General features: G+C 37.6%; 1 protein-coding gene across 1 annotated transcript; it reads right to left on the bottom strand.

Annotated features, from left to right (window-relative positions):
* Positions 1-1,176: 1,176 nt before the first annotated feature.
* Positions 1,177-17,352, bottom strand: LOC100762070 (ribose-phosphate pyrophosphokinase 1). Its single transcript, XM_027432676.2, has 2 exons — positions 17,071-17,352; positions 1,177-2,190 (listed from the first exon to the last, which is right to left on the bottom strand). Exons 1-2 carry the CDS (start codon positions 17,350-17,352, stop codon positions 1,228-1,230), a joined length of 1,245 nt encoding a protein of 414 aa, XP_027288477.1. The 3' UTR covers positions 1,177-1,227.
* Positions 17,353-20,580: the final 3,228 nt, after the last annotated feature.

The raw sequence follows: 20,580 nt of genomic DNA, 5'->3' as shown, positions 1-20,580 counted from the left end.
TTTAAATGTTTGTTTAAATTTTCATAATGATTTTTTGTTTTATTTTTATTTTTTTGGTTTTTCGAGACAGGGTTTCTCTGTGGCTTTGGAGGCTGTGCTGGCACTCGCTCTGAAGACCAGGCTGGCCTTGAACTCAGAGATCCGCCTGCCTCTGCCTCCTGAGTGCTGGGATTAAAGGCATGTGCCACCAATGCCCGACAATTTTTGTTTTATTTTTAAAAAGCTATAAGTACCCGCAATCCTCTCCTGTGAGAAACACTTTTTCCCTAAATGACTCTGAAGGAAAATTGAAACTTCAAATGATAAGTACAGCAAATCTCTATGACTCATCTTTTTTTTGCATACAGACATTTTAGTAAGTTTTTTTTTCTACAACAGACTATAACACCAAATTGTTTAGCACAAATCTGTTTAATTGAGAGGCCAAATGGATCCAAGAAAGATGAAAAATTAAATACTTAAATTAATCAAAAGGCACTATGTCACCACCTAAAACCTACTACCACAGTGGTAATAGGCTAAGGAATATTGAGCTACAAGTTTTCTAATGTGAATGTTAGCAGTTACATAGCAAGAAGCAGTCTATCTTACAGAAGATTATAGTATCCCTGGTATTTGGCCAGGAAAAGGCGAAGATGGCTGAAGGTAAAGCAAAATGGAAATGAATATGTGTAGAGAATTCAAGCTATGGAGTTAAACAGATAGCAATGGATCAGGCTTCTTCTTCCCCAAAATTACTGCATTGAGCTACCTGCCCCTGCCTATCAGGTTGCTCAACTACTGGAATTATGTTTAAGGATGCTCAGTGTTCTTGCAATAGTGTAGCACAAACCTGAAAATGTATCACATATGGGTTGGCTTTGTTGCTGGTTATTCTGAATGAAGAAAACCCCCAAAGCAGTCACATGCAATGGAGTGTGAGCTTTGTCAATCACAGCCTAAGGACCTTGTGGAATACTCTCAACAGTCTATACATCTTTCAGCAGCTGAGCTCCAGTTAAAGTTGCAAGGTTCACAAAATAAACAAGAAAGCCAGGATGAAACAATGCAAGTAGGACATCCTAGCAGTTAATCACAATGTTTTTTTTTTTCCAATTTAGGCTAAATTCTAATGTATCTAATGTGGGATGTAAAAAGCTACACTGGAGCAAGCTGGGTCTTCTGATGAACTCACCAAATGAGGGGTGGGGTTGGTTTTATTTTCAAAATGCTTCAGAAGTTATTCTATTATAAAGGAACATGGCTGAGCAGGTAGGAGACCGACTCTCCATTGTGGGTTCTCCTGATAGCTTCTGCAAGGATCATGGAGATGTCAGTCACCTGGATTTTGGAGCAGTGCTTCATCTTATCCCCCTGAGGTATGGTATTGGTGACTACTACTGCTTCAAAGCATTTGTTGTTGATGCAAGAAATGGCTGGGCCAGAAAAGATTCCACGAGTCAAGATAGCATAAACTTTGGTAGCTCCAATTGAGAGATGTTTGTCAGCAGCAAGACAGATTGCACCACAAGTGTCAGCCAGGTCATCCACAAGTATGGCCACCCGATCCTTCACATCTCCTACTAGCACCATGCAATCCACTTCCTTGGCCTTCTTCCATTCCTTGTGAATCAAGGCAAAATCCACATTCAATGGTCTGCAATGGAGGTCACTCTTGGCTCCACCAGTGTCAGGTGAGGCAATAGTACAGTTTCTCCACTCAGATATATTTTTCTTTATCCACTTTAAGACAGCTGGCTCCGCATACAAATTGTCCACTGGGATATCAAAAAAGCCCTGAATTTGAGATGCATGTAGATCCATGGTGATAATATGATCCACTCCTGCTACAGATAGCATATTTGCAACAAGCCTAGCCAAAATGGGAGCCCGGCTCTTATCCTTCTTATCCTGGCAGGCATAAGGGAAACATGGGATGACTGCAGTGACCCGGCTGGCTGAAGCAATCTTGCAAGGATTAATCATGATCAGAAGCTCCATTAGATTGTCATTTATCTCACCACACCAACTCTGAACAATGTAGATATCCTCTCCACGTACACTTTCTCCAATTTCCACACAGATCTCTTGGTTGCTGAATTTCTTAGTCACCACCTTGCCTAGCTTCAGGCCCATGCGGTCAGCAATTTTCTGGGATAAGCCCTGGTGGGAGCTCCCGCTGAAGATTTTGATGTTAGGCTTCTTGGGCAACTACACAAACATGCCCTTCTCTCAGTGGTCACCGCCGCTGCGGAGACCAGACACGAAGTCACCTAGTAGTCTCCTCTATGACTCATCTTAAATGTCCATTATGTTATTAATACAAACTGTACCAATAATGTATCAAGATTTATTTAACAAGTGAGATGGAGGAGAAAATGAATTCCTGACATTGATAAGTACTAATCAAAATGTCAAGGCTACCCTGCCCTCAGAAAAAGATAGGCTGTCACATGTTAAAAGGGAAGATCATTTTAGGATTTGGAGAACACAGTTGATTAGATCAGGGAAAGTTAAGTTGAAAAGGGAGAAGATTATATGACTTAAAAATAATTAATTTGGCCAGGCAGTGCTGGCATACACCTTTAATCCCAGCACTCTGTGAGTTCTAGACCATCCTGGTCTACAAGAGCTAGTTCCAGGACAGCCTCCAAAGCCACAGAGAAACTCTGCCTCAAAAAACCAAAAAAATTAATTTGAAAGTGACATGTATAAATAATCTTACAAATTGTAAAGTTTTTATATAGTGTTGTTCTATTCTAGAAAATTAAAATATGACTCATTGAACAATTATTGACTATTTTAAGAACTGGACTTCTGTGAACACATATTAAAAGTTAAAACTAAAGGCAATGTCGTTTTGTCTGTATGGAATTAATATATGTTACTCCTGTTTAAGCATGCATTTTTACTGAGGATTTATTGAGGATTCTGTAAGTTTAGAACTTTTGGAGTAAACCATAATCATGTTTCTATTTATCTGGCATCTTTGAGCCAAATATAATTTTAATTCTTTTGTAAATTCATCTCTTATTCCTGCACAGATGGAAATGAGATTTTTTTTACTATCTCAAATACCAAGTAATCATTTTCATTTGAATAAGTTTGCATTGTGCAACTGTTCATTCAATTGTGGACAAGAGATAGACCATTTGAACTTTTATTTCAAGTTCAAGGTCTATCAGTAATGGCATTTAGTAATAGAAAAACTAAAACCTAATCATGATAATTATTTTGAAGAAATAAAGATATCCCTTCCATGTTAAAACAAAATGGAAAAAGAGGGCTAAAGAGATAAGATTGATGCCCAGTAGTAAAGAATACTTGGTCTTGAAGAGTTTGGTTCCCAGAACACATATGATGCCCCACAACAATCTGTAAATCCAGTTCTAGGGTATCTAACACCATCTGTGACGTCTGTGGGGACTAGACACATACATGATGCAGGAATATATATGCAGGTAAAACAATCAAATAAATTAAATAAATAAAATCTTAAATTCTTTTAAAGAAAGTAAGAAATTTGAGAAAATAAGCAGGAAAGTAAACATTAAAAGTCTGAATTTTCTTCATTTTTTTTTTTTTTGGTTTTTCGAGACAGGGTTTCTCTGTGTAGCTTTGGAGCCTATCCTGGCATTCGCTCTGGAGACCAGGCTGGCCTCGAACTCACAGAGATCCGCCTGCCTCTGCCTCCCGAGTGCTGGGATTAAAGGTGTGCGCCACCAACTCCCGGCTTTTCTTCATTTTGAAAAACAATTCTTACATATGTGTACTAGGCTGAAGACTGTAACTTAATATCAGTGGCAAATATGTGGGGTTTTTATGATTACAGGGGGAAAGGTGTCAGGATTTTATGAGTTGCTTTCCTTTTTACACACTTCATTCATTCTCTTGCTATTTAAAATAAGGCAAGAGATAAATGACTAACACTGTAGAGTGAGATTTGTCAGTTTGTTGTCATTCTTGCATTTGCTGAGATATTATGCTTCACGGTTAAAAGCCTTAGAAGGACATGCTTTTAAATACTAGCTATACAACTTAATTAGCTGTTGAAACATGAGGAACTTTGCATTGCTGAAATTTTTTGTTAGTTTTCTGGAAAAGTAAGTAAGGTGTGTTTTATAGCAAACTTGTCAGAATTAAATGCAAATTTAATACAGAATCCGTATGTGAGAATGCACTATGTGATAATGATAAGCTACTTCTACTAGTTTTGTTAATCTTTATTCTTACTATATTTTTAGAGTCTCCAAGGACTATTTTATTACCTGTGCTTTGAATATGTAAGGAGGGGATAATAACAATATCTGTTCAGTGAGTAATGATGGGGATGAACTAAGTTAATATATGTAAATCCCATACTAGAGTGTCCCTCATGCTTTTAGTATGGTATAAATGATAACCATTTTTATGGGTGTTAAAGAAATTACATTTTATGACTATCAGTGAACTGAGTAGGGAAGTCTTTAAGGAATACAAATTCATACATCACAAATTCTAATCTGTTCTTTTCATTGTAATATTGATCCCAGAGGCTAATTCTGTAGGTTTTTGAAAAATTAAATTTGTTTTTAGAAATTATATACATGCATATAATGCATTTTGATTACTCTCATATTGGCCCTTTCTAATCTTCCTGACACCTGTCAACCTACCACCTCCACCCCTAATTTCTTTGTCATGTTCCTGTGATTTTGTTTTGTGACCTTTGTGTTTAATCAGGACTACCTGTGTAAAAAAAATAGTTTGGAACTACCCACTGGAGGGAGCCTGATGAGCTTATCACTGATGGGGACACAACTGAAAGCAATGACTCCTCAATGCCCATTACTCATCAGTAGCCAGAACTCCATCAGGGATTGGCAAAGCACCATGAGTCTCTTCCCCGTCTGGGACTGACTGCTGGCAGAGCCCTGTGCATGTAACCACACTGCTGGCAGCTCATGATTGCAACGGCTGTGACATACTAACAAGATGCCATTTTGTAGCTGTGGTTATATGCTAATCGGCCTATCTTCCAGCTCTTAAATTCTTTCACAATGTTCCCTAAGCCTTGCCTAAGGCTTAGAATGAACTGTTTTATTTAGGATTAACATTTAGCCACCACTTTTTCTAAGAGCTATGAGCAAAGAAAAATCCCTGCATTTACTGGCTTGCAAAGGTAGGCTTTTCTGATTGAGATTGAAAGTAACATTTGTCTATGGGTAGAAAGAGTTTTTAAGGCAGTTTGATTCTGTGTACTGAGTCAAACAGCATTAAGAACCTCCACCACAGGACCTATGGTTTTTTCCAGTAATATGGTTTTGACTTGACCTTACAGTATGAGGTGTAGATTCCCTCTTGTAGATCAACTCTCAAATCAAGCCCAAGAGTGGTCCATTACATCCATACCATTCTGGCCACTATATATTAGTATACACATTCCATTATAAATACATTTAAAGATGAAAATACCATGGAGATGGGATTAGGCTCATTTGTGCATGTCTGAGGTTTAATACCATAGCTTAAGAAGGCTTTATGTCTACTAGATCTGTAATATTTTCTTTTGAATAGATATAAAAATAAATATTTCACAATAATCATTGCAGGAGCATTGCTGTTAGAAAAGATAGAGAAAATTTTAGAAAATGGATACTTAATATTAAAAGATAATACTTTAAATTTCTCCCCTTAATAGTATTCTATTGTAAAGAAAAATAGAATCATGAAATTTTCAGGTAAATGGATGGAACTAGAAAAGATCATATTGAATGTGGTAACCCAAACTCAAAAAGACAAACATCACATGTTATCTCTCATTGGAGGCTCCTAACTCCAACAGATAAGAATATGTAGCCTGTTGGGAACAATGAAGAGAGTAATATCAGAGAGTGATCTCTATTTAGGGAGCATTGTGGAAGGTAAGTACAGGAGGAAGGAGGAGGGTAATATAACAATAAACCACATGGAATCAATTAACTATTTACCAAATTAAAATAAATTTTATAATGTATACAGTTCTATGCATGTGTAAATATATGGTTTTAATGAACTTTTCTCATCTGGGCTGACAGTGTTCCCTCTAATAGCCAAACACAACCTAATGAAAGTCACAATACCAGACATGAGAAGCACTTTTTTGAGTTAAGAAGCCTTCTTTAGTTGTTGGCCTGTGCTATCCTAGAGAATCCCAAATCGTACAGCCTATTGGTATTACCCTTAGGTGACCCCCCCAGAGGTGAAAGGAAATTAAGTCCCTATTGCTGAAGATACCATGCATTTCAGAAACAGAACCCAGAGAGACCCCTGAGCTGAAACTGACCTGAATTCACCTTCCTGGAGGTCTAGAAGGTACCATACAAACTTCCAAAGGAGGGAAACAACGAAGAGCCCTACTTAGCTATGACATCTGAAAAACATCAATGGCTCAATAACCTTGAGGGTACACCAACAGCTCTACACTTGGACTTAAGACCTGCTCAGCAAGAGGGATATGATTGGTACTGGAATCCTAGTTACCAGGAAGTGGTGGTTATTGAAGGGGAATATATAACCCCTAATTTACTAACCCAGCATAATCCCTAAGAATAATCTATAAACATTTGTCCTTATATTCACGGGTAAGTATAGTCTTCATTCTTCATAAAGGAAACTTCTCTTTGCAACATACAGAGACTATTACAGAAAACCATAACCAATCAAATTAAAGAGATGTGGAGCCCAGTCCCAATGGCTACAGCTACAAAAAGCTCCTGCAACTAAGACTCATGGAACATTGTGTAGGAGGCTGTGGAAAGAGTATAAGAACCAGAGGATAGGGAGTTTTGCTATGAGATTATGTCTCCTAATAATTTCAGAGGCTATACCCATGAAGTCTCACCAACATGACCACCAAAACCTGAGTTAAACAAACATGACACCAAAGAACATGCCAAACTGGATGGAGAAAAGCCCATGAGGCCTCAACTCTACACCAAGAAATATGGTAACTGAAGAAAGCTTGAAGCAGAAGAGGCAGTCTTCCCTAGGGAAAAGCACACAACTGGTTTTAACAAAAGGGTAGCCCTGAAAACATACATACCAGTAACATTATATGGACTGAGCTGGTTATAGTTAGGAACATGTATGTATATACAAATACATGTATGTATGCAATAATAATTAGTGGAAAAAGAGACCATGAATTTGAAGGAGAGCAGGGAGTGGTATATGGCAGGGCTGGGGGAGAAAAGAGAGGTACAAATGTAATTATAATCTCAAATTTAAAAGTAAAAAATAACTTATAAACTAAAAAACTAATTAATTTTTCATGGCTTCCAAACTTTTCAGATATCTACATGTGCATGTCTGTTTGTTTTTGTGCAGGTAATACTCCAAACTATCATACATTACCCGATCACCATAGTCATTTGAAAATAATAGAGAAGCATGCAGTTTAAAAAATAGATAAGCTAAAAGTTCTAGAAATTAAGGTAATTCACACATACTATAATTATCTCACTTTACCCTCAAAGCAGTTCTTTTTCTGATATCCTGCTAGCATTTTCATTTTGTACTTTTAAAAAATTAAGTATCTACACTTTGAAAAGCTAAGGTTTAAAATCAGGCCATTTTGTTTTCAGACTCTCAGTTCTTGACAATCTGATACATGTTGTTTAAAAGAACTTGATGGAGAGTGATAATATGTATCTAACTCAACCAGGACAACTTCCAGAGATATTACAGTTGAGAAAGTTATTTGAATAAAATTTCCTTTTTAAGGCAGGTTGTGGTTTTAGTGCACATCTCTAACCCCAGCACATGGGAGGCAGAGGAAGGTAGATTTCTGTGAGTTCAAGGCCAGCCTGGTCTACAGAGAGAGAGTGCTAGGACAGCCAGGACTATTAAATAGAGAAACCCTGTTTCAAAAAACCAAAACAAATAATTTTTATCAGTAAATTATATGGGCACAGTTGTAATAGCTAACATAGATTTACGTATATTTTTCTTTGACATTAAAATGTTTATTTTTTTAACTGTTTGAGAAACCTTAACAAACCAAAAGTTCAGTGATCAAGATGCATGCCATTGAGTAGCAACAATACATGAGATACAAAACACCAAACTTTAGAAATGATATTTGTGTTTTATAACCCTCACCTCTTAAAAGAATATTGACTGTCAATACATTCATATGTATATAATATGGTGTATTTATTTTTGAGAATTGCATACATCTATGCAATGCATTTTGATCACATGTACTCCCCATTCCCTCATCCCACTCCTCTGGGACCATCACCCATAAAAAAATCACTTTCCCAACTTCATGTCTTTTTCTTCCCCTCCTCCTCCTCCTCCTCTTCCTCTTTTTTTGTTTAATAAAACAATCAACCCACTTACTACTGAACATATATACATGGCTATGTGGCTATCCATTAGAGCAGGTGGATAACATACAAGGTACCACACCCCTGAAGAAAAATGACTTTCCCTCTCCCAATAGCTGTCAAATTCTAACCACTCTTTTAAGGCATCTATTGAAATTCTTTTGGGTCTGGAATGTGCCATAGACCTTTAATAGATAAACCTACAGATATTTTTGTTTCAGGAAGTCAGTGTTCCTCATCATTTCTTCCTGCATGGTTAATTGTTGATACCAATAATCTGACCCATTGATTTCACATGAACACAATTTGGTTGCTGTTATTGTTTCTGTATATTTAAATGACATTTCATAAATTTAATCTAATAATAATAGTAATAATGTAACAGATATTTGTTGAACACTCTATTTACTCTGCTAATATCTCTGTATGTTGTGAAAATGTGAAGACTGATTCTTCAAAGGAGATCTGTGTGCCATACAGAAGGAAAAAGGTAGACTAGTTAGATAAAAGGATTATTTTGAGCAGTGAACTTTTCCTATTGCCTCTAGCATCTCAAGCATGTGAATCAATTTTCTAACTGTTAACAGTCCATTCTCTTGCAGTTTAATGCTTTCTATAACCAATTGCCCCTATTCATGAAATCCTCTTAAGTAGTACTTGTTTACCAAATTTGTCATCATAATGACAAGTTATGAATGAGCATTGAAAAAGCTCTGTAGTTTTAAAAACATTCAGTAATTAGTCTAGGCATTATTCTCCTTCTGAAAAACCTTGGAAATATTAATGTAAATGCTTGCTTTTCCTTTTTCTACAGTGTTCTTCTAAAATGACTTGTACTTACTAGGATCTTCCATAGACTATACCTTCCTATTTTGATTATTGCTGCCTTAAAATAGTAAGTTTCACTTTTTATTTCTTGTTCTCTAAAGAATTACAAATTTAGGAACAGAAAGTACTGTTTTCTTCAAGTGAGGCAAATTTGAGGGTGACTATAATCTAGGATACCATGGGAGATTTACAGCTAAGAAAACCATAGCTGCATCCTTGTTCAGTTTGAAAATCAAATTGACCAAAGATAAGAGTTACAGTCCATTCTACTTGGGGACACAAATAAACCCACAAACAATTTTTTTTTAAAAAACCCTGTCTTCCATGATTATTTTAATTATTGAATGTAATTATTGAAAAACTCTAGCATCTACACTGCATGATGTGTTGGTCTTGTAGAACAGATACTGACACTATCTCATCCACATCCCTTTGGCATGTGACATTTCTGTATTACAATGCTTCCAGTTGTCAGTGAATGTCAGCTCTCTCTGGCTGTTGGATGCAACTCTGTCTGCATGTAAGCCATGATAGAAGTTCCAAGGGCATTGATGCCAACTCCCAAGCCACCTTATAAGCATCATTTAGCATGACTGCCAGTAACTGGTACATAATATCTCCATTTACTTTACTTGCTGGCATAAAATAGCTCAGAGGCATTGTCTTCCCTAGTCTCAGAGTTTTACAACTAGATCAAATTGTATTTATCCACTTTAGTAACTAGGTTTAAAATCTACCTGCTTTGCTTTTTTGTTTTTGTTTTTATTTTTATTTTATGACATTTCATTTTTTTTATTTTGCTAGTGGTTGTTGTATCTGCTCACCTCCCAAATGAGCTGCTTTAACTCACATCCCTATCTGAATCATCTCAAAATGTGAGATAAACTAAAAGCAATTAAGGCAAATTATCCCATTTACTAATATGGAAACAATAGCCAAAGATTAGGAGAAAACAAGGATTCTGAAGCAGAAGGACCAGAAGTTTAACTAACTTGAGACCTATGTGTAGTTCCTTGATTTAGCATTTTAATGTTCCTTACAAATTCTTATAAATTTCATGTGGCAGCTGTGAAGCCTGACTGCTCAGATGTCCTTTCAAATGAGATGCTGCTCACACCACCATTTGCCATCCTTTTGATTACACTGCATTTATATCAATGTAGTGGACCTCCCTGGGATTGGCCCTGGCAATGACTGATCAGGACAGATGTTACAGTGGAGAAACAGACGCAGAAGGAGTTGACTTACATTCTGTGGAATAACAAGGCAATTTCAAAACCAAGCAGTACAGTAAGCTGGCAAAAATGGAAGACTGGAAGTCTGGTTCTACCTGAAACTTTAGTTAATAGGTAGGCCTTCTTTCACCTACATAAACTTAGGCTCTGAACTTAAAAACTTTGAGTAATAAAATGAAACCCACCAAGATTACTGAGGCTAATTTCATTTATAAAAGTGTGTGTGATGTTACATGTCAGTTATATCCAAGGCATATTTTCTCATCATCACACTAGATTGTGTTTGAATAGTAACTGGAGCTTATCCAACTTGGCTAATGAAACGATCAGAGAAGTGGTAGTAAAAACAACCATTCTGCATTACAGACTGCTCCAGTGAGAAGTCTTTGCTCTAAGTCACTCTACCATAACTGGGCTTAAGTTTTCTCGGAGCTACACCAACATCTCTGCTGCTTTCAATCCATCCTTTCTTCTCTCTTCCCAGAATCCATATTTGGGTTATTATGTGAGGTTCTCCCTGCTTTCTCTGCTCCTATTCTCCTTGTCTTTAGAAATTAATCCCTCTAATAAATACCACATATTTATATCATGTAGTGCACTTACAAGATAATCAATTTGATACTTTTTTTCTATAAGAAATGGGCAGGGGAAATAGGATAAGTAAGCTCTGCAGACTGAATACAACATTGCCCAACTGGTATTGGCATAATGCGGACTGCTTCATGAGGCATATATAATCCTGGACAAAATGTTAACATGTGGTAAGGTGAAAGAATGCCCCAGTATAAGGCAGAAACCTTGCTGGGAGCATCACTGAAGCATTTGAAAACTATGAGAGGAAAAACACATGTGAAGAAAGTAGAGTTGGCTAATTACTCCTGAGTTACATTGACAAGCAACTTTGCAAATTCCTCAATAATGAGAAATTTAAGGGGTTAAGAAAAAAATGTCCGGTATGAGAACCAGAGGGACTGTTCTGTAGCTTAGGGAAACTTCCTGTCTGCCAGCCTGACTCTGACAAATTCATGTTTACCAGGGGCTCAGAGTATTAGGAATAGAGCTCTTAGTCTACATTGTTGCCACACAGATCAATTTCTAAATAGATGATTTGGGGGCTAGCTAGCTATCCCATTATTTTCATGGCTTTTCTTTTGAGTGATAAATCCAAATTGCTTTTATGTGTGTGAATGTCAAAATAGTCTAGCAAAATTTTTTATAATGTTGTTCAGAGAAAACAATAAGGAAAGGAAACTACAGCTACTGTAAATACTGTTATTAAAACAACAGCATTGTTTGGCGACTATTATAGTCAAAACATCCTGGCAAGTGCTTTATATGTTTCCTGTCATTTTTAAATTTTGAAATCAATTTGATTTAAATATTATGGCTATTTACTACTGGAAACAGAATTTAGGTCTGTTGAGTCTCCATTATTTTTCTACCATACTAAGATTGACTTTATATTGTTGTAGGACCCTAAGAGAGACATACATGGTCCCCTGGAGAAGGGGAAAGGGACAAGATCTCTTGAGCAAATTGGGCACAAGGGAGGAGGGAGCTAGGAGCATGACAAGGGGAGAAGAGGAGGGGTGAGGAGGACATGAGGGAGCATAAAGGTTGAGTTGGGGGAAGAACAGAAGAAAACAAGAAAGGAGACACCATAATAGAGGGAGACATTTTAGGTTTACAGAGAAATCAGGCAGTAGAGAAATGTCTGGAGAGCTACAAAGATGACACTAACTAACAATCTAAGCTAAGCAACAGAGGAGAGGCTACCTTAAATACCCTCCCCTGATAATGAGATTGATGACTGTCTTATATGTCATCCTAGAGCCTTCATCCAGCAACTGGTGGAAGTAGAAGCAGACACCCACAAATAATCACTGAACTGAAGTGGAATCCAGTTGCAGAGAAGAACAAGTGATGAGCAAAGGGGTCCTGACCAGGCTGGTGAAACCCACAGAAAGAGCTGACCTGAACAATGGGGAGCTCTTGGTCCCCAGACTGATAGCTGGGATATCAGCATGGGACTGAACCAGACACCATGAATGTGGCAGTGAGGAGACCTTGGAAATCTACGGGACCTCCTGTAGTAGTTCAGTACTTATCCCTAGCATAGGTGTGGACTTTGGGAGCCCATTCCACATAGAGGGATACTCCCTGAGCCAAGACACACAGGGTGGGCCTAGGCCCTATCCCAAAGGATATGATAGACTCTGATGACCATCTATGGAAGTCCTCACCCTCCCTGGGGAGCAGAAAAGATATGTGATAGGTAGGGTTTTAGTTAGGGGGAGTGGTAAAGGAAGGAGGGGAGGGAGAGGGAACTGGAATTGACATGTAAAACAATCTTGTTTCTAATTCAAATTTAAAAAATGGAAAAAAAGAAGATTGACTTAGTAATTAATTTTTTAAAAGTAACAGATAATAACTTAGGACATTTCTAATGAGGAAAGTAACATTGCTCTGAAAGTAATTTAAAAACATTAGGTAAATTTCCCTTTCACTGATAACCTGTATTATAATTTGTAAACTATCAATAAATTTAGAATCAGTAATTTAAACTCATCATCAGAGGCTAACAGAGATATCAAAACCTTACTATGAATGCAAATCTCACAAATCCACATAATTTCACTTTATGTAAATATAAATATAGTGGCCACTTATAAATAGCATTTTAATAACGATACAACTGAAATACTGAGAATATTTCTTATACGTCAAAACACAATTGTCTAAATAATATTACTAGACATGATTTGTACAACTGACTTGTTTTAGACATATAAAAAGGTTAATATTTTAATCCATTACCTATTTGTCTTCTTGGCAATTAAGTTCAAATATTACCCCTATTATGGTGTTTTCCACGAAGAAAACTAAGTCTCATTCATCAATTTTACTTTAAGAGAATGCCTCACTGAGCAAGTGGGGCAACAATTCAAATGACTTGTCAAAGCTCATTATAGCTAAAACTTATTTAACGTTTTTCAATTTTTGATAATGCAGTTTTATATTCGCTAGACCAAAGTTGGTTCATTAAGATACTTAGCTTTGGGGAAGAGAATTTTAAAGATGCTTAGCATTGGATTTGTAATAAACTACTCATGTAGTACATTTTTATAGAGAATTGACATAATGGGGGGAATATATTATGACTCTAATCAGATCAGATGGCCTAGTTAGCTATGCTTATAAGGTCAATGACAGCCTTATATGGGGAAGTAATATATATCTGAATATGACTGAAATTTTTCAAGTAGTTCTTAAAGCTTGGAATAATATCATTTGTTTTCATGGTGAGATCCTGGATTTAGTTACTTAGACATTTACATTGTATGAAAATAAACATTGTTTAGATAACACTTTCTTTTTATTTTAATTTTTAAATTCATTTTACATATCAAACACAGTTATGGTGAGATCCTGGATTTAGTTACTTAGACATTTACATTGTATGAAAATAAACATTGTTTAGATAACACTTTCTTTTTATTTTAATTTTTAAATTCATTTTACATATCAAACACAGTTTCTCCTCCTTCCCCACCTCTGCTCCCTACTCGCCTACCCCCACCCCCATCCATTCCTTAGAAAGGGTAAGGCCTCCCTTGGGGAGTCAACAGAGCCAGGCATACCAAGTTGAGGCAGGAGCAAGCCTCTCTCCCCTGCATCAAGTTTGAGCAAGGCATCTCTCCATAGGAATGGGCTCCACAAAACCAGCTCATGCACCAGGGACAGATCCTAGTCCCACTGCCAGGGATCCAGAAACAGACCAAGCTACACAACTCACGCCCACATTCAGTGGTCCTAGTTTGGTGCAAAGATCTCCTAGGTAAACGGTGTGGCGGGTAGGGGAGATGGGGGATGAGAACATGGGGGAACAGGATGGTGTAGTTGGAGAAGGAATGGAGGCGGAGTAATGAAAGAGATATCTCTTATTTTCCTTTGGTTTTTCGAGACAGGGTTTCTCTGTGGCTTTGGAGGCTGTCCTGGAACTAGCTCTTGTAGACCAGGCTGGTCTCGAACTCACAGAGATCCTCCTGCCTCTGCCTCCCAAGTGCTGGGGTTAAAGGTATGCGCCTTGATAGAGGGAGTAATGACAGAGATATCTTGATAGGGGTTAGGGAGAAACCTGATGCTAAGGAAATTCTCAGGAATTCACAACGATGACACCAGCTAAGACTCCTAGCATTAGTGGAGAGGGTTCCTAATCTGCCCTTCTCCTATAATCAGATTGGTGACTACTCTAACTGTCATCATAGATCCTTCATCCAGTAACTGATAGAAGCAGATGCAGAGATCCACAGCCAAGCACTGAGCTGAGTTCTGGGAGTCTGGTCTAAGAGAGGGAGGAGGGATTATATGAGCAAGGGGGCATCAATATCATGACTGGGAAAGCCCACAGAGACAGCTGACCCAAGCTGGTGGGAAGTCAAGGACCCTGGACTGAGGACTGGGGATCTTGCAAGGATATTCTTTACAACTGAGTTTGTTTCATTGCAGTATCTTATAGCAACATTGTCTACTCAGATTTAAATGTATTCACTATAATTCAAAAATCTGTTATTCAATTACAGTAGTCAAATTTCAACTTTTTATTATTAATATATTAATAGATTGTGGCTAACATACTAGAATGTGCAGATCATTTATATCACAACAGAAATTGCAGTTTTATAGCACTGCTCTATAAATTCTGTAAATTATCTGGCTAGCAGTTTTTACCTCACTTAAAATTAAAATTTTATGATAATTTCATGAATTATGTTTACCATACACATGCACTGATTTTATTGTTGTGAATGTCACAATAGCACATATTCCATAGAGATGAGAAAACAAAAGGTATGTATGATACAGAAGTAAAAGTTCAGCTGATACATGCTTCTTCTACTATACTTCACTGAAGGTAAGATATACTCCAGGACTCATATCAGAAAACATAAATGCTCTATAGAGTACAATTTGGAAGTATTTCTTCTCTTAAAATGAGGGCACTAACATAATTTCTGGAAAGAATCATACAGAGAATTTAATTAAAAATAATATATAACCAGTGTGGGGGCATATCCAGACTTTGATATGTTGCCTTTTCATTATCATATTTAGTGCATCCTATTATTCTATCTTAAAGTAGAAAATAAAGCATTTAGACATTATATTTCTTAAAATGTTTAATGAGGCTGGAGATACATTTTAGTGGTAAGATGCACTTGTTCCTCTTGCAGGAGCTAGGTTCCATTTCTAGCACTTACAAGGTAGCTCATAACCTCTTGTTAACTCCAGTTAAAGGAGAGCTGATGCCCTCTTCTGTCCTCTGTAGGCACTAGACATGCATATGGTACACTTACAAACATTCAAACAAAAGACTCATATATAAAGTAAAAACAAATCTTTAAAAAATGTTTTTCCTAGATTTTTTATTTAATTTTTTTTCATTTTTTCATTTTTCATTTTTGCATACAAACACCAGTTCTCCCTCCCTTCCCTTCTCCGGTCCCCATCTCACCCCTTCCCACCACCCATCTACTTGTGGAGTCAACAAAGTCTGACATAAAAAGTTGATGTAGGACCAAGCCAATCCCCATGGTATCTAGGCTGATCAAGGTGTCCCACCATAGGGAATGGACTCCAAAAAGCCTTTTCATACATGTGGGCTAGGTACTGGTGCCACTGCTAGGGGTCTCTCTCTCTCTCTCTCTCTCTCTCTCTCTCTCTCTCTCTCTCTCTCTCTCTCTCTCTCTTCTCACACACACACACACACACACACACACACACACACATTTTGAAGAAAAATACAACAATTTAGATGAAACCAGAAAATGCAAATAAATGGACAGGCTTTCAGGGAGATAAGTGTTATGGAGATGTTAGATCTTTCCAATTTGATCTGTGTACTTACGATATAGTAACGTTTCTTCTTGCTGTGACAAATGGCTGCCATAAGCAACTTTAGGAGGCAAAGATTTATTTGACCCATGGATGGATAGGATATAGTCCATTATTGTAAGAAATTGATGGTGGCAGGAGTAGGAAGTAGCTGGTTATGTTGCAGATATAGTCAGGAAGCAGAAAGGGTTTAATGTTGTGATCCTGCTTTCTCCTTTTATACTTTTAATTTCATCTGAGTCCCCAGGCCATGGTATGATGCCACCCATATTAAGGTTAGTTTTTCACTCACATAAACCTCCCTAGAAACAACTTAGATTCAGCAGAGTTGTCTCCTAGGTGATTCTAAATCCAGGCAAGTTAACAATGAAGATAACTATCATTGCAAGCTTATCTGTTGTCAACTTGACACTAGAATCTGTCACCTTAATCTATAATATTTTCCATTGTTCTCTGAAAGGCTTTTCCCCAACTTACAATGAAAAATACATTTAGTTTGTCTCATAGTCTTAATAGCACAAACACTGTACAAAAGCCTAAAGGTAAAAGTCTCTTCTGAGACTTAAGATGACACTCTTTTAACTTTGAGATGTCACATATTATTATCTTTTTTTATTTGGCTCATTTAGATAACATTTTGTCAATATCCATTTTATGTGCAGAGTACCAACTTGTGTGAAATTGGTTCTTTACACTGATATTTTAATTTTAGTTTCCTTATGTTTTGAATCTAAAACAAATTCTTTTCTTGATCTAGAAAAATCATTAAAATGGGGTGGTACATGCACACTGTGGAGAAAGGTGGAACTGGAAACAAGATGGTTGAGGCAGACAGATTGTCGTTGCCTAGGAGGGTTGGCAGGATGATGTGCAGCAGCCTGGAGCTTAAACAGATGCAGATGCAGGCTCAGCTCCTGAAAACACTGCCCTGCAGGATCACCCTGGCTCTGGGCAATGATGGAGACCTGAGATAAAGGAATAGTCCATTTTCTGGTTTGAACCTCCTCTGATGACCACTGTGTTTCTTGATGCCACTGGAGGCCATAGTTGGTGTCTAGGTCCATACTGCTGCCCCAGACTATGATAAAGCCTTAGACCCATGTGGGTATACTCAGTCTGTGCCTTGGTTTTGTCCTTGGGCTTTACGGCTTTGGAGGACCATGTGAATATGTGTTACCAATGTAGCTACCTGATGGCATGTTGAGTCCTATGGTCCATGCTGCCACTGAGGGTCATGATTTGGTTGGCGGTCTTTAAATGGCTAGGGTTTAGACTTGTTAATGTCTGTGACCCATGTTAAAACTGAAAGACATGCAGATGTCCGTGGTTTGGGTGGCTGCCAGAAGCCGTGTTAATGTTCTTGGGATGTGTTGTCCCTAGGAGCCATGATGAACTGAGTGGTCTGTGCTACCACATGAGATCATGGTAATGTCTGGATCTGTGTTGCCACCAAGGGCCAAGTCTGGAACTGTGACCCTGCTGTGGCCTGGGTCTGTGTTGATACCTGTAGCCTATGTTGGCACTGAGGGCCATGTAAATATCTATGATCTATGCTGCAGTCTGAGGCCCTCTGGATGTCTGTGGACTGTGCTGTCACTGGGGGTCATGTTGATGTGAGTGGCCTGAACTGCCACCTGAGGCCATGTTGATATCTGTGGTCCAGGGTGCCTCTGAGGGCCTTTTCTGGATCCATGGCCCTGCTGCATGCAGGAGCAATATTTGTGGTCTGTGCTATAGCCATAAACCATGTGAAAGCCCATGATCTGTGCTCCCACTGGCTGTAAGAGCAAGGAAAGTACTTTTGCAGTGACATAGATGACTGTAGACATACAGTTCAGAAAGAGGGACATGTAAGGTTTCTGTGACAAACCCTATCACCCCAAATCCTCACCAAAAGTAAATCTAAACAGGAAATTGTCAAAGAGAACTCATAAAAAGTGTGATATGGATGTTGAAGTGTAGCTCTTCACAGTTTATGGCTTTTGCTGGAGGTGTGGGAGGGAGGGAAATGACTCAGTTCTACTTAAGTGGCAGGAGGGAGATCAGAATGGTGTGGGGAGCAGACATGAAGGACTAGGAAGTCAGTGATTGGGATACATGATGTGAACTTCCCAAAGAATCAATAAAAACATATGTTGGAAAAAATTCCAAACATGTATATACACGCCATTTTCATCAGTTGATAGACATCTACACTGTTTTCCTTTCCTGGCTATCATAACTAGAGCAGTAATAAATGTTGATGTGCAGATACTGCTAGGGTAGACTATGTATAGTCCTTTGACCATATTTCTGGGACTGCATTAGCTTCCCACTGGTTCCTACAGTGGCTGCACTAATCTACCCTCTCATCAACAGTGGGTAAGCCCAAATACAATAATGAAAAGGGTCTCATGATCATTTTAAAGTTGAATTCTGGCAATCTCTAATAATGCTAAAGGAATATATTACTTAGGATCTTTTCCCTTCTGTCTTAGCCTCCTAAAGACTTTGAATGCAGGCTTATCATTCAGGTTGTTCAGTATTCTTTTGTGGATAGAATTAATAATTTTTCATTTTTACCATATGAACATTATCTATGACACTTAAAGTTATAATATGTTGTTATGTGCAATTTATTCAACAACTTTGTACAGATAGTTTCCTAATACAAAATTTACTTTGCTTAATGCAGTCTTTCTGGGAAGGAAAAATTTCAAGAATGAAATGAACGATGTTTACTCTAGATCCATGTAACTGATCACTGAGCAAGGATATGAGATGCTTGCTGTGGTCCAATCACTATTCATGGTACTGACACAGGACTCAGAAATATCTCATTATCAGAGAATTTCCTAGTGGCAGATGGCAGTTTATTATACTTTGTTTGTGGTCACGGTGTTTACAAATTTATTATTGGTGTATTCAAATTAAAAGCAATCTTTAGTAGCTTTTGGAAATATCACTTCATTTGAAAACATTCAGTAGGCAACCAAAAAGTGGGCAAGTTTTGAGACTTACTATCCTATTATATTTTTCTTTTAAAAAACTCAATATTTGAAAAAAATTGAACTTGAAATTACATTTAAATGTGAAGGAAGGTAGTGCATGATTAGCATAAACATTTGGAGAAAATGCCTGTAGACAGTTTTTCCATCCTTTAGCCTGACTCCCTAAGGCTAAACAATCAAGTCTGACCTGACCATTTTAGAGACTGACATTAGATGTAGAGAATAAGAGATTATCCGTGTGTCTAAAAATATTCCTCTCATAAAAGCCTAAACTCTATTTCTGGGATACTGACTTAGAAACCAAATTTCTTCTTCTCTTTTCCCTATTTCCCTGTCTCACTAGAGATTTGGTTAATTAACAATTCACAAAAGGATTACATCTCTTACAGGTTCAGGAGAGTATGAAATTACCCTATTGGCAATGACAAGGATGAAGGAGTATCTTGGTCTCACAGCCATTATAGCACATCTGGGTTTAAATTCTAAAATTTTGAAGAATGCTTTGCTGACTGACAGAAAACTATGACTCTGTGACAATGTTTCTCAAGGCATCATTCCCCAGACCAGTAGCATTGCCATTATTCAGGAAGTTGGAATGAGTACAAGTTATCAAGTCCCGTTCCAGAACCACTAGATCAGAATCTAAAATCCAACCAACTGCTTTTAAAGGAACCTTTTATTTTTCTTTTCTTTCTTGTCCTTAATATTTTTTATTATTTATTTTAGATAGAGTCACTTTGTGCTGTCCAGGCTAGCTTCATTCTCTCCATATAGACCTGGCCTCAACTCAATATTCTCCTGAATGCTGGAATTACAGGCACACAGCAGCAAGCCCAGCAGTAGTCCCTGTGTGAAAAGGTCCCTAGGGGATTAGGGTGCACAACAAGTACTTTGAGAACTGCTTACTTGAACAGCTGTGCTTCATCACAATACCTTATAAAGTAATATAAAGAGGCTTGGGTTAAATTACTAGCAACTAACTTCAATTTAAATAATTGCTTTCTAATTAAAAACAGAATAATTCTAATCAACAATACCCCATCACTGTTTTATTTCCATAGGCCTGTTAGCACAGAAATGTTTCTTCATAAATCCTCAAAAGGAAAAAACGCAGCTATAGAGGGATAATATTTTTTGAATAAAGGTTTTCAACTAAATTTGAACTCAGTGTTGGATGAGGACATATACCTACACCTACGTATTAAATATTGACTAGCATGGGTGGTTTCAGAGATCCTCTAATGGATGGGTCCTCTGATGGGGTGAAATTTCAGAGCCCACATTGAGAACAACGAAAGGTTA

Source organism: Cricetulus griseus, chromosome X (assembly GCF_003668045.3).
Source record: "Cricetulus griseus strain 17A/GY chromosome X, alternate assembly CriGri-PICRH-1.0, whole genome shotgun sequence".
Taxonomy (NCBI): Eukaryota; Metazoa; Chordata; class Mammalia; order Rodentia; family Cricetidae; genus Cricetulus; species Cricetulus griseus.
Note: the sequence above shows the minus strand (reverse complement) of the source record. Positions and strands in the feature narration are given on the sequence as shown.